Here is a 17,918-nt window from a genome sequence, read left to right as displayed (position 1 = left end):
GGGAAGGCAGTTCTAGCTTGTCAGGAAGTGTTTGGGAGTCATTAAGCGAGGCGAGATGAGCGTTAAAGGATGTGGCCTGACACAACACCATCTCCCACTAGCCCAGATGAGCTGCTGAGAGACACTCTTTGGGTACCGGGATCCTGAATCCGTGTCTTGGCTGGGCTGCTTGGGTGTTTTGTTGCTGGATCTTCCTGCTGAAACATGCTCTGTTGAGCAACAGGAGCGGGGGAGATGAAGTGTGGGGCATCTTAAAGTCAGCAGCAGCTACTTAATGTGCTTGTTTTTGAGGTTTGTAAATCTTTAGGTATTATGGAAGGTGAATCAGTTCTTGAGCTCATGAAAAGTTGGAGGTCTTTGAAAACAAAGCTCCCTCCCCTGTCCAGTGATAGATGCACCTTTATACTAAAGCTACTTTTTATAACACTATGTTTTGAGTATGTATGGCATCTAAAATACGTTTTGTATATGTATGTTTTTGTATATGTTTCTTTCCTTAGCAATGAAGGTGAATCATTTAAACGGAGGGTTCCTCGTTGCAGAACTTTTGGCACTTTTCCACAAGTACCTACTCAGCCCAACTCGACTCGCCTTGCCTCTTCTCGACTCAAGTCAACTTGCCCTCATTTCTTTTCCATACCTGGAGCAGAAGTGGGCGGGTTGGAGCGAAGCTGCTGTGACATATTTGATCGTGCGACACAAACGAAGAAGTAACACGGATGAGTTGATATATCTGCTGCTTGCTCTGTGACTTGTATTCAATATGAAATTAAAACAACGGAGAGAGAGAAGGCTTCGAGCAGCGAGGCGAAACACCATTGAGAAGCACAGGAGAGTGCTCAGGAGTGCTCGAAGCCATACAGTCCTACCAGGCTGACGGGCCAACCCCCTGACCAATCGGTGGCCTGTAGTGTGATGACGTCCGACTCAGCCACTTAAGGCCCTTTTCCACTAGTATCTACTCAGCGCTCTTCTATCCGCCACGCCCCCGTCTTGCGCTTTTCCACTACGGGCCGAGGCGGGTGGAGCCGATCCAAGCAGATACTGGGACTTGCTGATTGGGCCGGAGCTTCGGGAGCTGCGTGCTGGCCTGCGGTCCCCACCCCTGCTCATCCCGTTGCTGCTTCCACCTGCCTGCTGTGCTGTTGCCGTCCCTGACTCCACCAGTCTGGCCCTCGGCAGGAGGGTCCCCCCATATGAGCCTGGTCCTGCTCAAGGTTTCTTCCCTCCTAAAGGGGAGTTTTTCCTTGCCACTGTTTGGCTTACGGTTTTTCTCCCACTAGAGGAGTTTTTACCTGCCATTGTTTATGTAATAACTGCTCGGGGGTCATGTTCTGGGTATGGGTCTCTGGAAAGCGTCTAGAGACAACTTTTGTTGTATTAGACGCTATATAAATAAAATTGAATTGAATTGAATTGAATTGAATTGAATTGAATTGAATTGAATTGAATTGAATTGAATTGAATTGAATTGCTACTTTTTCTGTACCGAGGCTGCCGAGGTTCTAAGCGGCTGAGTCGGCCCTGGATCTGACGTCATCACACTACAGGCCACTGATTGGTCGGGGGCGGGGCCGCCAGACGTTTGAATCAGGAAGTGGGAGTCAGCGCGAGAGCGACTCGCGGCTTCCTCATTTTATCCGACAGGCAATGGCAGCGCAAACGTCTGTTTGGTGATCCAACTCTGAGGTGCAGATGAGGCGCTCTGTTTTCTTTTCGGCCGCTCGCGGCTCCAGCCGATTTTCTCATCAGTGCCGACACAAACAAAGGGGTTGTGCAATCGAGTATGTCACAGCAGCTTCACCCCAACCCCCCCACTTCTCACCTGGGTGTGGAAAAACAAACGAGGACAAAGCGGGTGGAGCCGGGACGATGTGTGACGAGACGTACCGAGGCAAGTCGGGCTGAGTAGGTACTAGTGGAAAAGCGCCATTAGAACCTCGGCAGAATAGATACAGAAAAAGTATCAACTCGCCAAGCCTCGACCCTTAGTGGGAAAGCCCCAAACTAGGGCGAGTCGAGCCGGGCTGAGTAGGTACTAGAGGAAAAGCGCCATTAGAACCTCGGCAGAATAGATACAGAAAAAGTATCAACTCGCCAAGCCTCGACCCCTAGTGGGAAAGCCCCAAACTGAGGCGAGTCGAGCCGGGCTGAGTAGGTACTAGTGGAAAAGCACCATTTGAGTCCTCCCCAGCAGTGACACGGTTCTGTGACTGTCTTTGACACAACGCCACTCCTGAGATTTCATGAGTTTGGGTTTTTCTGCTCTGGGTGTTTTGTAAGAAGCAATATTGTGAGTTGCTCAGCAACTAGACAAGTTGTTGAGCTCCAGGTGACGTCAGATGATGTGAGGCATGTTATTTGAGTGTATTAAATGAATCATGTGTGCCTCCTTCCCCAAGAACTCTGACGAGCCAAACGGCACCGTCCACCATGGAAATGACGCTTCATGACAACAGACATGACCGGCCGTATTTCCTGAAGCCACATGGATCTCTCCACATGGATTACTGACTGAAAACTACCGGTAACTCAAATATTCACAAGCCCCACTTCTGAGCAGTCTCACTGACTTAGTGGAAGTTTCCCGAAACAAACTATACATACAAATTCCTTGGAACACTCATTGATCATAAATTAAAATGGAAATCTCACATTAATTATGTCAAAAAGAAAATGTCTAGAACCATTGCAATTGCAAATAATTAAATATAATTTTTAAACCTAAAGTCACTCAACCTCTCGTATTGTTCCCTTGTAGTTCCATACATGTCTTACTGTGTGGAGATGTGGGGAAACACATGCAAGACCCATCTAAAACCAATTTTTACATTACAGAAACGAATAATAAAGAGAAAAGCGTTCCATGAGCCCACAAACGCTCTTTCTATAAATTGAAATACTCTCAAATTCTGGGATATAGTCAAGTTGCAAACCTTATTGGTCCCATTCAAAGCTCACAACAATCTCCTTCCACGCAGAATCCAGGAGTTGTTCACAATCCAGGAAAACAAATATGAACTGAGAAATGCTGGTTCGTTCAAAAACCAAAAGGCAAGAACAAAGTCAAAAGAACATTGTATTTCAGTAAATGGTGCAAAACTATGGAATTGTTGCGAAAAGGACTTAAGAATATGTAGTTCGATCCATACCTTTAAAAAAATGTTTAAAATTAAGACTATCAACAGGTATAAAAATATACTGTAATGCAATCAAATTCATTGACACCAAATTTCATAGTGTAACAATTATTACTAGGCTTTTGTTTGCTTCTTTGCACCTACCTCTAACAATCATTAACTTTTTTTCCTGCACTTCTTATAAACATTGTCTAGTATTGATTGTATGATAATAGCTCAGGCTTCAGCCTACTCCTTTTTTGGTCACATCTATTTGAGCCATCTCTGTAGTTCCTCTCTGGTTTTGCTGTTTTCCCCATGTGTGCTGTATGATGATGGTTGCACCGATGTATTAACATTGTTTTTTGGATGACCAAAATAAACAAATAGAAAGAAAGAAAGAAACTGGTGCAATCTCAACAACATACGCAGAATAAACTTAACTTTTGTGAACTATTTGGATTTAACTGGTTTTTATGTGGTTGGTCATAAAATCTGATATCTATTGAACCGCAACAACAGACAATCTCACTGTGCTTAAGCTGATCACTGATACAAGTTGTTATCATCTCTTCAGTGGTGCAGTGTCTGATAGCAGCTCTGAGCTGCTCAACAGGCCTGGGTCATCGTCGTAGTGGCTTTTGTTTCATGTCTTCAGCTGGTAACGGTCTGGACTGCAGGCAGGGCAGTTCTGCACCCACCCTCTTTAACTACAAAGCCATGCTCTTGTAATGGCAGCCCTACTTGATTCTGCATTGTCTTGCTGAAGATGCAACACCTTCCCTAAAAAATGACATGGAAGGTTCCATCCATCCAATTTCTTCTGGTTATCTGGGGTCGGGTCACTGGGGCAGTAGCCTAAGCAGAGAAACCCAGACTACTCTGTGGGTAGCTGTGGGTGGTGACCGAAAAAACAAGATCACAGATGCGTAGGAAATGAGTTTCCTATGCAGGGAGTCTGAGCTGTCCCCTACAGATAGGCTGAGCAGCTCGGTCAGCCAGGACACACTAAGAATACAGCCACTGCTCCTCTACATCAAGGGAGCCAGATGAGATGGCCGGGCATCTGGTTAAAATGCTTCCTGGACATGGAAGGTGGCTCCACAACTTGTATCTATCCTGATATATAAATATCACTGTTTTCTGCTATTATGTACATATTACAAAGCTACCTAATGTGATGTAATCTGGCTCTACTGGCAGACATGTAGGCAACCGTTATAAAAACTGTAACAGGAACTTGGTGAAATGGGCTAAGTGGCAGGTCAAAGACAGGGATACGGCAAGATCTGCAAACCAATGACAGCACTTTCCCTGCTTCACTGCCCAGTAGCTGCTGCTTGACTTTTCATCCAACCCCTAGCCTAAATGAACAGCATCCAGAATTCCCTCACCATAAAGTTGGTACATGCTCAACTTCCAGTAAAGTAAACGGGCAACTTTATTGAAGTGCCTGAGCGCATGTTTGGAGAATGCTCTGTGAGAGGTAGACATGAGGCCATTACCTCATGAAAACACGAATGGTCTGTGTTATGCCAAGCAGATAAATTAAAGACTTAAAAAAAATACTTAAACAAGACATATTATGGCCTTTTTTCATGACCTGACACAATTAGTGTGACAGCGTATAGTATCCGAGCGCCTGAGGGCACAAAGTACAAAAGAGCTGACGCTATCATGCACCAAACTGACAGAAAAATACAGCTTTTACCTTTAAAATACTAACATTTCCCTTGTCTGCAGTTTATCTGTGGAGAATAGGTATGGATCCCTCTTTCAGGGTCAGTCCAAAGTCATATATTGATTGTTAAGACACTGGATAGCAGAGATGAACCCTGCAGTGACTCTCATATAGGCTCAGTAAACCCTGCATTTCTTGTGTCTGTTCCTCTGTTCCTCTGAGTTTAAGGTTTTACAAACCAACATTAAGAACTTCTGCACTTCTGCCATGCATGTGTTTTTGTCTGTTGTCACCTCAGTGCATGTATTTATGTCCGTTGTCACCTCAGTGCATGTGTTTATGTCCGGTGTCACCTCGGTGCATGCATTTATGTCTGTTGTCACCTCGGTGCATGTATTTATGTCTGTTGTCACCTCGGTGCATGTATTTATGTCTGTTGTCACCTCGGTGCATGTATTTATGTCTGTTGTCACCTCGGTGCATGTATTTATGTCTGTTGTCACCTCGGTGCATGTGTTTATGTCTGTTGTCACCTCGGTGCATGTGTTTATGTCGGTTGTCACCTCGGTGCATGTGTTTATGTCTGTTGTCACCTCGGTGCATGTATTTATGTCTGTTGTCACCTCGGTGCATGTATTTATGTCTGTTGTCACTTCGGTGCATGCAGTGATGTCTGTTGTCACCTCGGTGCATGTATTTATGTCTGTTGTCACCTCGGTGCATGCAGTGATGTCTGTTGTCACCACGGTGCATGTATTTATGTCTGTTGTCACCTCGGTGCATGCAGTGATGTCTGTTGTCACCTCGGTGCATGTGTGTATGTCTGTTGTCTCCTTGGTGCATGTATTTATGTCTGTTGTCTCCTTGGTGCATGTATTTATGTCTGTTGTCACCTCGGTGCATGTGCTTATGTCTGTTGTCACCTCGGTGCATGTATTGATGTCTGTTGTCGCCTCGGTGCATGTATTTATGTCTGTTGTCACCTCGGTGCATGCAGTGATGTCTGTTGTCACCTCGGTGCATGTATTTATGTCTGTTGTCACCTCGGTGCATGTATTGATGTCTGTTGTCGCCTCGGTGCATGTATTTATGTCTGTTGTCACCTCGGTGCATGCAGTGATGTCTGTTGTCACCTCGGTGCATGCAGTGATGTCTGTTGTCACCTCGGTGCATGTGTTTATGTCTGTTGTCACCTCGGTGCATGTATTTATGTCTGTTGTCACCTCGGTGCATGCAGTGATGTCTGTTGTCACCTCGGTGCATGTATTTATGTCTGTTGTCACCTCGGTGCATGTATTTATGTCTGTTGTCACCTCGGTGCATGCAGTGATGTCTGTTGTCACCTCGGTGCATGTATTTATGTCTGTTGTCACCTCGGTGCATGCAGTGATGTCTGTTGTCACCTCGGTGCATGTATTTATGTCTGTTGTCACCTCGGTGCATGTGTTTATGTCTGTTGTCACCTCGGTGCATGTATTTATGTCTGTTGTCACCTCGGTGCATGTATTTATGTCTGTTGTCACTTCGGTGCATGCAGTGATGTCTGTTGTCACCTCGGTGCATGTATTTATGTCTGTTGTCACCTCGGTGCATGCAGTGATGTCTGTTGTCACCACGGTGCATGTATTTATGTCTGTTGTCACCTCGGTGCATGCAGTGATGTCTGTTGTCACCTCGGTGCATGTGTGTATGTCTGTTGTCTCCTTGGTGCATGTATTTATGTCTGTTGTCTCCTTGGTGCATGTATTTATGTCTGTTGTCACCTCGGTGCATGTGTTTATGTCTGTTGTCACCTCGGTGCATGTATTGATGTCTGTTGTCGCCTCGGTGCATGTATTTATGTCTGTTGTCACCTCGGTGCATGCAGTGATGTCTGTTGTCACCTCGGTGCATGTATTTATGTCTGTTGTCACCTCGGTGCATGTATTGATGTCTGTTGTCGCCTCGGTGCATGTATTTATGTCTGTTGTCACCTCGGTGCATGCAGTGATGTCTGTTGTCACCTCGGTGCATGCAGTGATGTCTGTTGTCACCTCGGTGCATGTGTTTATGTCTGTTGTCACCTCGGTGCATGTATTTATGTCTGTTGTCACCTCGGTGCATGCAGTGATGTCTGTTGTCACCTCGGTGCATGTATTTATGTCTGTTGTCACCTCGGTGCATGTATTTATGTCTGTTGTCACCTCGGTGCATGCAGTGATGTCTGTTGTCACCTCGGTGCATGCAGTGATGTCTTTTGTCACCTCGGTGCATGTGTTTATGTCTGTTGTCACCTCGGTGCATGTGTTTATGTCTGTTGTAACCTCGGTGCATGCAGTGATGTCTGTTGTCACCTCGGTGCATGCAGTGATGTCTGTTGTCACCTCGGTGCATGTGCTTATGTCTGTTGTCACCTCGGTGCATGTGCTTATGTCTGTTGTCACCTCGGTGCATGCAGTGATGTCTGTTGTCACCTCGGTGCATGTGTTTATGTCTGTTGTCACCTCGGTACATGTGTTTATGTCTGTTGTCGCCTCGGTGCATGCAGTGATGTCTGTTGTCACCTCGGTGCATGCAGTGATGTCTGTTGTCACCTCGGTGCATGTGTTTATGTCTGTTGTCACCTCGGTGCATGTATTTATGTCTGTTGTCACCTCGGTGCATGTATTTATGTCTGTTGTCACCTCGGTGCATGTATTTATGTCTGTTGTCACCTTGGTGCATGTATTTATGTCTGTTGTCACCTCGGTGCATGTATTTATGTCTGTTGTCACCTCGGTGCATGCAGTGATGTCTGTTGTCACCTCGGTGCATGTGCTTATGTCTGTTGTCACCTCGATGCATGCAGTGATGTCTGTTGTCACCTCGGTGCATGTATTTATGTCTGTTGTCACCTCGGTGCATGTATTTATGTCTGTTGTCGCCTCGGTGCATGTATTTATGTCTGTTGTCGCCTCGGTGCATGTATTTATGTCTGTTGTCACTTCGGTGCATGTATTTATGTCTGTTGTCACCTCGGTGCATGCAGTGATGTCTGTTGTCACCTCGGTGCATGTGTTTATGTCTGTTGTCACCTCGGTGCATGTATTTATGTCTGTTGTCACCTCTGTGCATGTGTTTATGTCTGTTGTCACCTCGGTGCATGTATTTATGTCTGTTGTCACCTCGGTGCATGTATTTATGTCTGTTGTCGCCTCGGTGCATGTATTTATGTCTGTTGTCACCTCGGTGCATGCAGTGATGTCTGTTGTCACCTCGGTGCATGTATTTATGTCTGTTGTCACCTCGGTGCATGTATTGATGTCTGTTGTCGCCTCGGTGCATGTATTTATGTCTGTTGTCACCTCGGTGCATGCAGTGATGTCTGTTGTCACCTCGGTGCATGCAGTGATGTCTGTTGTCACCTCGGTGCATGTGTTTATGTCTGTTGTCACCTCGGTGCATGTATTTATGTCTGTTGTCACCTCGGTGCATGCAGTGATGTCTGTTGTCACCTCGGTGCATGTATTTATGTCTGTTGTCACCTCGGTGCATGTATTTATGTCTGTTGTCACCTCGGTGCATGCAGTGATGTCTGTTGTCACCTCGGTGCATGCAGTGATGTCTTTTGTCACCTCGGTGCATGTGTTTATGTCTGTTGTCACCTCGGTGCATGTGTTTATGTCTGTTGTAACCTCGGTGCATGCAGTGATGTCTGTTGTCACCTCGGTGCATGCAGTGATGTCTGTTGTCACCCCGGTGCATGTGCTTATGTCTGTTGTCACCTCGGTGCATGTGCTTATGTCTGTTGTCACCTCGGTGCATGCAGTGATGTCTGTTGTCACCTCGGTGCATGTGTTTATGTCTGTTGTCACCTCGGTACATGTGTTTATGTCTGTTGTCGCCTCGGTGCATGCAGTGATGTCTGTTGTCACCTCGGTGCATGCAGTGATGTCTGTTGCCACCTCGGTGCATGTGTTTATGTCTGTTGTCACCTCGGTGCATGTATTTATGTCTGTTGTCACCTCGGTGCATGTATTTATGTCTGTTGTCACCTCGGTGCATGTATTTATGTCTGTTGTCACCTTGGTGCATGTATTTATGTCTGTTGTCACCTCGGTGCATGTATTTATGTCTGTTGTCACCTCGGTGCATGCAGTGATGTCTGTTGTCACCTCGGTGCATGTGCTTATGTCTGTTGTCACCTCGATGCATGCAGTGATGTCTGTTGTCACCTCGGTGCATGTATTTATGTCTGTTGTCACCTCGGTGCATGTATTTATGTCTGTTGTCGCCTCGGTGCATGTATTTATGTCTGTTGTCGCCTCGGTGCATGTATTTATGTCTGTTGTCACTTCGGTGCATGTATTTATGTCTGTTGTCACCTCGGTGCATGCAGTGATGTCTGTTGTCACCTCGGTGCATGTGTTTATGTCTGTTGTCACCTCGGTGCATGTATTTATGTCTGTTGTCACCTCTGTGCATGTGTTTATGTCTGTTGTCACCTCGGTGCATGTATTTATGTCTGTTGTCACCTCGGTGCATGTCTTTATGTCTGTCGTCACCTCGGTGCATGTATTTATGTCTGTTGTCACCTCGGTGCATGCATTTATGTCTGTTGTTACCTCGGTGCATGTGTTTATCTCTGTTGTCACCTCGGTGCATGTGTTTATGTCTGTTGTCGCCTCGGTGCATGTGTTTATGTCTGTTGTCACCTCGGTGCATGTGTTTATGTCTGTTGTCACCTCGGTGCATGTATTGATTTCTGTTGTCACCTCGGTGCATGTATTTATGTCTGTTGTCACCTCGGTGCATGCAGTGATGTCTGTTGTCACCTCGGTGCATGTATTGATTTCTGTTGTCACCTCGGTACATGTATTTATGTCTGTTGTCACCTCGGTGCATGCAGTGATGTCTGTTGTCACCTCGGTGCATGTATTTATGTCTGTTGTCACCTCGGTGCATGTATTTATGTCTGTTGTCACCTCGGTGCATGTATTGATTTCTGTTGTCTCTAGTGCCGGATGGCTACAGACTGGATTTGTGTCCGTGCAGGATCACACACTAAAGTTCCTGTCTGATAAAGTTCCTGCCTCTGTGAGTGAACAGGTCACTTTACCAACATTCCAGGTTAGGATGAAGCATGAAAAGGGTCCGTCCTCCTGTTCAAATCAGGAAGCACACCTCCCAAGATGATTAAGAATGAACACATGACATCCAAATTCAGTTGCAAATCTTACACCAGTCTTTATTCTTTCAATTACAACAAAGTTGCTTCTTTCTCTAGTTTCCATCTCAACAACCAAAACATCTCGTAAACACTTTCAAAAAACCTTTTTCCATCTCCCTGCCCCAACGTACTTCTTCCATCTTCCTTTACTTCTACCATCCAACATCCATGAGCAAGATTTTACATCTCACACTGGCAATCCGTCTCAAAACATACTATCGTGTCCTTCCTGTCCGTCCTCTTCCCCATTCAACAACATTGCGTCAACGTCCTCATCTTTGGCTGCAGTGTCCCTCAAGGAGGGTTCTGTGCGTTGTGCTGCCTCTACCGGTGCAGGCAGTGGCCACAACTAAAGCTCCATGCAAGATGCTGCACTGAAAAGTCAGCAATTTGGTTCTTAACAAGCGTTTCTCTTTTTTGCAAAAATGGCTCAGTTCAAAATTTTGTCTTACAACAAAACTCATCTCTTCTCGGACATGATTTGAACATTATTATTGCTGTGAGAAATTCTCATCCGTTTGGGATTTAAATTAATGCCTCTGTAGTAAATACAACAGTGTCCAGGTTTCACAACCTGCCATTCAAGAATGTACCAACGTAAGACACGTCCTCTGGTCGTTTATGGCTTTGTGTGGTACATCTCTCCCCCCGGGGGTGGGGGGACTCGTTCTTTCTTTGTGTCTTCAATACCTCAATACAGTAAAAAATAAAAGTAAAAAACACCTGCCCTCAAGGCTTAAACAGTGCTGCCTTATACTAAAAAACTACAATCAGTTTTGATTAAAAAAAATTGTAAAACTTTTACTATCCCCTCAAAAAGTCTAAAATAGAGCTATAAAGCTTAAATATCAACTTAATAGTAAACAGGATTTGCTGCACCCCCTCGTTCTTTAAGAAATCAACAAGCTTGTGACACAGATTGATGTGTAAAGCTTGCGTCCGTTCCCGGAGCTCGTCTCTACGGGACGCTGGGAGGGGGGGAAGTAGATAGCTGCCGAAGAGGACAGTAACACAGAACACTGGTGTAAAAATACGCAAGCACGTAGACGCGCATAAATACAAGCCCCGAGTTTCTCTGTTTTATGTACAAAAAGAGCATCAAGTCCTGTTAGGAGTCCATGTTCTCCTGCCACCCTCTCTTCACACCATCGTCTCTTTTCTTTTCCCCAAAGAATAAATAGATTTCTTGTCTTTTTTGGTTTTGTGTGGGAGTGGCGATGACGGCGATGGCGGCGATGACAGCGATGAGGAGCGGGATGAGAGGGATGAGGGGGATGAGAGGGATGAGGGGGATGAGGGGGGGGTCGCGGTGGAGCACAGCGAGCCGGGGGCCGACTGGGAGGTCGGGGGCAGGTAGTTCTCGTCCGGCTCCTCCATGGGGACGATGGCGGAGGCGGAGGAAGGGCGGCGCCTGGAGCAGGCGTGGCTCGGGGGGGGGGCTCGGCGCGGGGGGGTCGCCGGCAGGCCGCTGGACGGAGATGGCGCCGCGGAGGCAGTTGAGCCACTGCTGCTTGTGGAAGACGTCGTTGACCTGCAGCGTGTGGGACTGCGGGGGACTCAGGTCTTGGGAACGCACGCGGAAAATGTTCTTGGCTGCGGAGGAAGTGAGAAAAAACTTTAGGTACGGACTAAGGAGGGGAAGAACAGTAGCTGCTGGAAACATTGGGACTATGGCAAGCTGTTTTAACATTTAATGGCTAAGTTTGACTATCCGGAATTAGCATTGCAGATATCTACAACTGCATTTTGACGAGTCGTAATTACATTGTGACTAGTCAGAATTGTCATTCAAGATATCTATAACGTAATTTTGACTAGTCAAAAGTCTAATTCAAGATATCTGTAATTACATTTTGACTAGGTAGAATGGAAGTTAAAGATATCTCCAATTTGAGATATCTCTAATTAAAATTCATTACAAGATATCTATAACTTGATTATAGATATCTACAATTAAATTATGACTATCCGTAATTCCAGTGTGAGATATCTACAACGTCATTTTGACTAGTCATAATTCCAGTTCAAGATATCTACAACTACGACTAGTCAAAACTTAATTTAAGATTTCTAGAAAGTATGATGTAGATATCTTGAATTGAGGGGAATTAAAGATATCTTGAACTGGAATCATGACTAGTCAGAATTAAATTGTAGATATCTGAAACTGAAATTACAGCTAGTCGTAATTCAGTTGCAGATATCCGTAATTCACATTGCGGATATCTGCAACTGAATTGTAGATATCTGTAATGGTAGAATGATGTTGTGGATATCTGAAATGACAATTGTGGACAGGAAGAAAGTAACTGTAGATATCTGAAATGCTCTTTTTGACTAGGAAGAATGGAATTGCGGATATCTGCAACACAAATCCAGTCTAGCTGTTAAATGTTAAAACGGCTAGCCATATTGGGACAGGAGGCTCACCCTTGTCTGCGTTGCTGAAGGCGCCTCTGAAGGAGCCGCCCATGCGGACGTCTCCGTCCTGCAGGTCCTCCAGCACCAGGCCCTGCACTGGGATGGGCTGCCGGTAAACCTGGAAGCACTGGCGCTCGTTTCTGGTGACGGGCCGGGTCAGGACCAACATCTCAGTGAACAGGAACACATGCAGCTTCTGAAAGCAACCAGAGAACAGAAAACTTATTAAAACCCAGTGCTCTGAGCATATATGGAACAGAAAACACTTCTGTGGAAGACCATGCTGGTCTGATTAAAGCCTCATTTATGGTTCTGCGTTAAACCAACGCAGAGCCTACGCCGTTGCCGTGACGCCGTTGTGAACCCTTCAGACTTCTCAATCACTCCATTTCGCTGCGGTGCAATACCACCCCAGAGCGCTAGGGGGTTGTGTTCTTTTGCGGAGAAAAGAAAAGGCGATTCATGCTCGAAAACCCCCCAATGTGACTGAATTGCAACAATTTTATTGTTATCGTCATCCCTAGTTGATTCTTTGTTTAGCTTCTGGCTTTTCCAGTCACAGTGAACAATAGCGACGGAGAGAGAACTGGAACTAGAAATGCGTTGCTACCAAGCAAACCAATCACAGCTTCTCGGTCTGCGTTTGGTCTCCGTCGCCTCGACGCGTTAAATTTTTTGGGAGGTGCATGTCAGGCTACGGCGTAGGCTACGGAGAGACTCCCGCATAGCCGCCTACCCTACGGCGTAGGTTTAACGCAGAACCCTAATTCAGCCTTAAATCAGGTGAGGCTGCCATGTTCGTCTTTCTCACCGTTCCACTCTTGCTCCGCAGCTCTCCGTGACACAGCAGGCTCTTGCACTGCTCGATACGAGGGTCCTTCTGCCTCTCGTCAAGGTACTCCAGCTTCTCGATGTAGTACTGGCACTCGGACTCTCCCTTCTTCATGTTGATGTCAGACAGAACGCCCTGGATGATGACAATCTAAACACACAACCAGAGTGATTAGGACTCAAGCCTGGTTCTGATGAGTGAGAGGAGTGAGGGCACGTGGAGCAGGGTCCTCACCGCGTCCTCCAGGCTGGCGCTGTCCGGGTGCTCTGCCGGGGTGTGTCTCAGGATCTCTTTGAGCAGCAGGGGGTACTTGACCAGGCGCGAGCGCGGGATGTCCAGAAAGCTCCACAGGTCCAGCTTCCGGCTGAAGGGAGACTCCAGGCAGCGCTGCAGGAAGTCCTGCACCCGCCGGTCCTGCTTCTTCTGGTCCAGCAGGGCCTTGGCGGCCAGCTGCTTGCTACAGTAGTCCTTGTAGGCGTTGAGCCTCGGCAGCTGCAGGCAGAGCAAGGAAACTTTAACAAACCGATCAAAGCACGATCCTCATGGCCGTCGTCAGCGAGTGCTCCGTTTAAGGACACTTACCCAGCTCACAACGATCTGCCCGATCTGGCCCACCGTCCCGTCTGGCTCGATGGCCTTGGACAGCTGGGCCAGCAGGTCTTCATGCAAAGGGATGTAGGCGTCCAGGTTGCCAAAGATGTGCGTGAGCTCCTCCTCAGACATGATGGAGAGCTTCAGCATGGGGTCGTGGTACGCCTGCGGAGCAGAACAAAGCCCAAACGGTCAGATTACATGCAGGCCGGCTGCTAAGAATAGCTGGCTGAAGAGCTTTAGGGTTACAAGAGAAAGATGGAAGAACAATTCCTGTCTTTTTTATAGCTCCTGGCACGGCTACATGGAAGGCCTGCCAGACTTTGATTTAATCTGTTTGCTTTTAAATGTCCTCCCTTCTCCCTCAGAGATTTTTAAAAGTACAAACCTTGCGTGCGAGCTGGAGGTCCTCAATTAAGTCCTGTTCTCCCCGAGAGAGCTCAAATATGGCCTGAGAAAGGGAAAAGGGAGGAACAGAAAGATACTTTAACAAAACACATAAATCTGGTTTCTCATTACGTTATTAAAAGCAACACAGCATTGGAACGGAATAAATGGGGTCAACGTTTCATGTGCAGTTCCATGCTTTAGAGAGCTGGGCCTGGTGGTTGGGCAGGTCTCAGAATGAGGACATGTGCCCTGGATGGCTATTAGTTCTACTCATTCAGTGGTACAAATACTGCAGGGCCTTGTATAAACCAGTGTGGTAGTGTGGATCTCTAAGCATGATCATGTGTGTGCTTGGCCTGTACGGCTCTGTGTTGAATCTCACCTCCTGGCGCTTGATCTCCTTGGTGGAGAAAGTTCCCTTCTGGTGGCTGTCTAACGTCTCCGACCACAGGGTGCTGTTCCTCCTTTTTGGCGGTGTTGGGGCCGGTGCCTTGCTGCAAGGCTTCTGGGGCACGACCGGCGACCTTCCATCGCCTCGGAAGGAGGCCTGCATGCGGACAAGAGCAGGTGCCAGGCGTTAGACGTGTGTCAGGAGTGCCAGGCGTTAGACGTGTGTCAGGAGTGCCAGGCGTTAGACGTGTGTCAGGAGTGCCAGGCGTTAGACGTGTGTCAGGAGTGCCAGGCGTTAGACGTGTGTCAGGAGTGCCAGGCGTTAGACGTGTGTCAGGAGTGGAAGGGTCGAGGGGCCTCGCAGGGACAGAACTCACCTGGATGGTTTGGCCGAAGCGCCGGACGGCCCCATTCTTCACGGGCGAGATGAGGTTGGCTAGCGACGTCACCCTGCCGAGAGGACGGACACGCTTGTTGCTTGGTTCCTGGAGACAGAAGAAGAGGAGGCGTTTTTTTCCCAGATAACAGACAGGGGGACCCTCATTCAGAATCAGTGCAACTGTAAGACTTCAGCTCTTGTGACAAAACAAGGTCTGGCCATAAATCTTCATCGTATACTCCCCTCCCAGACAGAGGAGTAGCTGGAGCAGAGGGCATGCTGCAGGCAGACAGACTGGCGGACCGGTGGACAACCCGGGAGGAAGCAGCTCCGGCAGCTGCCCTGAGCTGAGCCAGCCCCCGGAGCACAAAGACCCCTTCTGACTGCTGGTCCGGTGGGGAAGGGGGTCTGGAGGAATGCCAGGAATGCACAGGAGCAGGCTTCTCAGCTGTTCTACGTCCCTCCCCGTGCACACACTGCTGCTATCAGGCCAGACTACAGCCACATCTCCCCCCCAGAGGAGATTTTTGTTCTCATGAATGCTTCCTGATTGCCCCGACTATCCAAATACCGGTCCCAGTGAGGCCGGTGTGCTGGGACCGCTCAGACCGCTGCTGCGGGTCAGGAAACCGGCACCCGTGGGCCTCCCCTTCTCAGGTGTTTCCACAGAGAAGAGCTCAGGTCTGCAGGTTGAGACAGGCTCTGTGAAAAGCCTTGCGTGAGAGCAGCGCTACACCTGGGCCAGGTGAACCCCCCCTCACAGAAAGGAAAGAGCGGCTTGGATTTCCTCCAACAACCACAGCAGTCCGGGAAAAATCTAAGTAGTAAATGTGTGCAGCAATGATATCCTGCTTTAGGCCTACGGCAGAAAGAGCCACAGGTGCAACAAGCACTTCCTGTGAAAAACACTTGCAATCCTAAGGCCTTACTGTCCAAGGATCTGCTTCCTTTCAAGGTGAGCAGCAGCATTTTCTCCTGACTCAGGCCAAGAGGGATTCTGCTTTGGCTCAGCGAATTTTGGAAACACTGCCGCCACTGAGGCTCCGGGTGCGGCGGACGTAGCTCTGGAAGAGATCGGCTCTGTGTCATGTGGTGTCATGTGGTCTGACGGGGTCTGATGTGGTCTCATGTGGTCTGATGTGGTATGGGGGCTGCTGTGGCTGCGGTCTCCACAGACCACTTTGAACAATTTTGTGCAGCCTGCTGATGGCAGCAGCCAGCAAGGAGACGCCGCGTGTCAACGACATCATTGGGTTTTGTCTGTCTGTCTGTCTGTCATGGCTTTTTTTCCCCCCTTTTCTTGACTTTGTGACCTTTCCATATCCATGGACAATGAGAGTGTTTAAAGGTTTAGACTGTTAGCAAAGAGCAGCAGCAGTGGCAGGGAGGGAGCTCCCGAAGCTGGCCTTTATGGTCTTCCTGTTGTTTGGGGAGTGGCCCCAGAATAACAAAGGTCACTAGTCCTGCTCTTTGTAAACCAGTAAAGTGAAACGGTGCAGAGTGCAAAGAAAGTTGCCTTTCCTGTCGGCCTGACTGTGGAGTTTCAGTGAGTCAGACTGGACTCAGGAAGCTGCACAGGTCGAGCTGTTTTTATGGAGAACCTTAATCAGCTGAACAATGTCAACATGAGTACCTCATGAGGACCTCGTGTACCAGCTCTAGCTTCCAGCTTCAGATGATAACGTTGGAAATATCAGCTTGTTGTTCATGGTTTTTCTCCTTGTTAGAGTTTGAGTCTACATTTCTGTTCCCGTGCTTCCCCTTTAATCAGACTCTGCTTTCTTATTTTATTTCTTAGCTAAAACCTCAACTGTCCCTCTGTGATTAAAAGACAACTTGAGCTGATTAAGAAGAGAGAACAACATTTGATCTCATCAATCATTTAGTCCTGCAGGGGTCGAAAACAACAACTTTCTGTAAAGCCAAACTATTCTGTAAGAGTGAGGCTCACTTCTTGAACTGCTTTCAAACTTCCCCTTCGTGAGGCATTTGACTGTCAGTGGAAGCACGCAGCCGGAACAACCTTTTCAGGTGTGCACACCCGAGAACCCTGCTCTACCATCGAACCTCAGGCTTCCTGGCTGAGAACTGCTTTGGGATGCAGTGTTACTGACTGAGAATAGTGCACCCTGCTGCTTCACCGCTTGTGGTCCCTTGAATACGCTGAGTCTACCTCCCAACCAGACTGACCCTCTGCCGGCCAGCATCCAGGGAATACGCAAAGGCCACAACTTCAGACAGGTACAGTGCGATCCAGTGATTGACTGAACCCGGAGCATTGTTCAAAGTGCCCAAACACAAAGGTCAAAGTCTAAAAACCCTTGTGTGCCCAAAGCGTGATAAAACCAAGGTTCGGCACTGATTCATTTACAGTTTCACATACGACACAAAAGACAAACATTCACTGCTGTTGCAGCTGTTGCTGTATCTCACCTCTGAGTCTTTGTTGGCTTGGTTCTGGCAGTCTATCACTTGTAGAGTCCGTTTGATAGGCACCAAGATACCCAGTTCATCGTAAGCCACCATAGCTTTCAGTAAAAAAAAACAGTATCCTTTTAATCCCAGCAAGTTAGCTCCAAGTACTCCACATAAGAGAAAAGAAAGGATGAGAACTCTGGCTTGTTGGAAAGTTCAAAAAAAGGCCTTCAGCAATAAATCCTCCTTCCCCTGTCTGTGTTCTTCCCTTAGGGGCCGGGGTCTCTGAGAGTGGCCCTCACACACACTCTCTAAACTTTGGTATGAGGCAGAATGAGGGAGGGAGAGCTTTATAGCCGGGGCAGAGACGGGGGAGGAGCTCAGCGCTACTGGCTCCTGATGAGGAGGGATCTGGTCTACGTGGAAAACCCAAGACTCTGCCCGCAGACTCTGTTTATGCATTCACTCAAAGTGCAAACATTAGTGAGAATCTTTAAGATCACGGGCAAATC

The 17,918-nt window shown here is 47.5% G+C and overlaps 1 protein-coding gene across 1 annotated transcript; it reads right to left on the bottom strand.

Moving 5' to 3' along the window:
* Positions 1 to 9,980: 9,980 nt before the first annotated feature.
* On the bottom strand, positions 9,981 to 17,716 carry LOC133423905 (neuroepithelial cell-transforming gene 1 protein-like). Its single transcript, XM_061714233.1, has 9 exons — positions 17,425 to 17,716; positions 14,990 to 15,097; positions 14,605 to 14,769; positions 14,221 to 14,283; positions 13,824 to 13,997; positions 13,476 to 13,733; positions 13,221 to 13,391; positions 12,419 to 12,605; positions 9,981 to 11,581 (listed from the first exon to the last, which is right to left on the bottom strand). Exons 1-9 carry the CDS (start codon positions 17,515 to 17,517, stop codon positions 11,097 to 11,099), a joined length of 1,704 nt encoding a protein of 567 aa, XP_061570217.1. The 5' UTR covers positions 17,518 to 17,716; the 3' UTR covers positions 9,981 to 11,096.
* Between the last annotated feature and the right edge of the window lie 202 nt (positions 17,717 to 17,918).

Source organism: Cololabis saira, chromosome 23, assembly GCF_033807715.1.
Source record: "Cololabis saira isolate AMF1-May2022 chromosome 23, fColSai1.1, whole genome shotgun sequence".
NCBI classification, from domain to species: domain Eukaryota; kingdom Metazoa; phylum Chordata; class Actinopteri; order Beloniformes; family Belonidae; genus Cololabis; species Cololabis saira.
The sequence above is the reverse complement of the archived record's forward strand: the minus strand, read 5'-3'. Positions and strand labels throughout refer to the sequence as shown.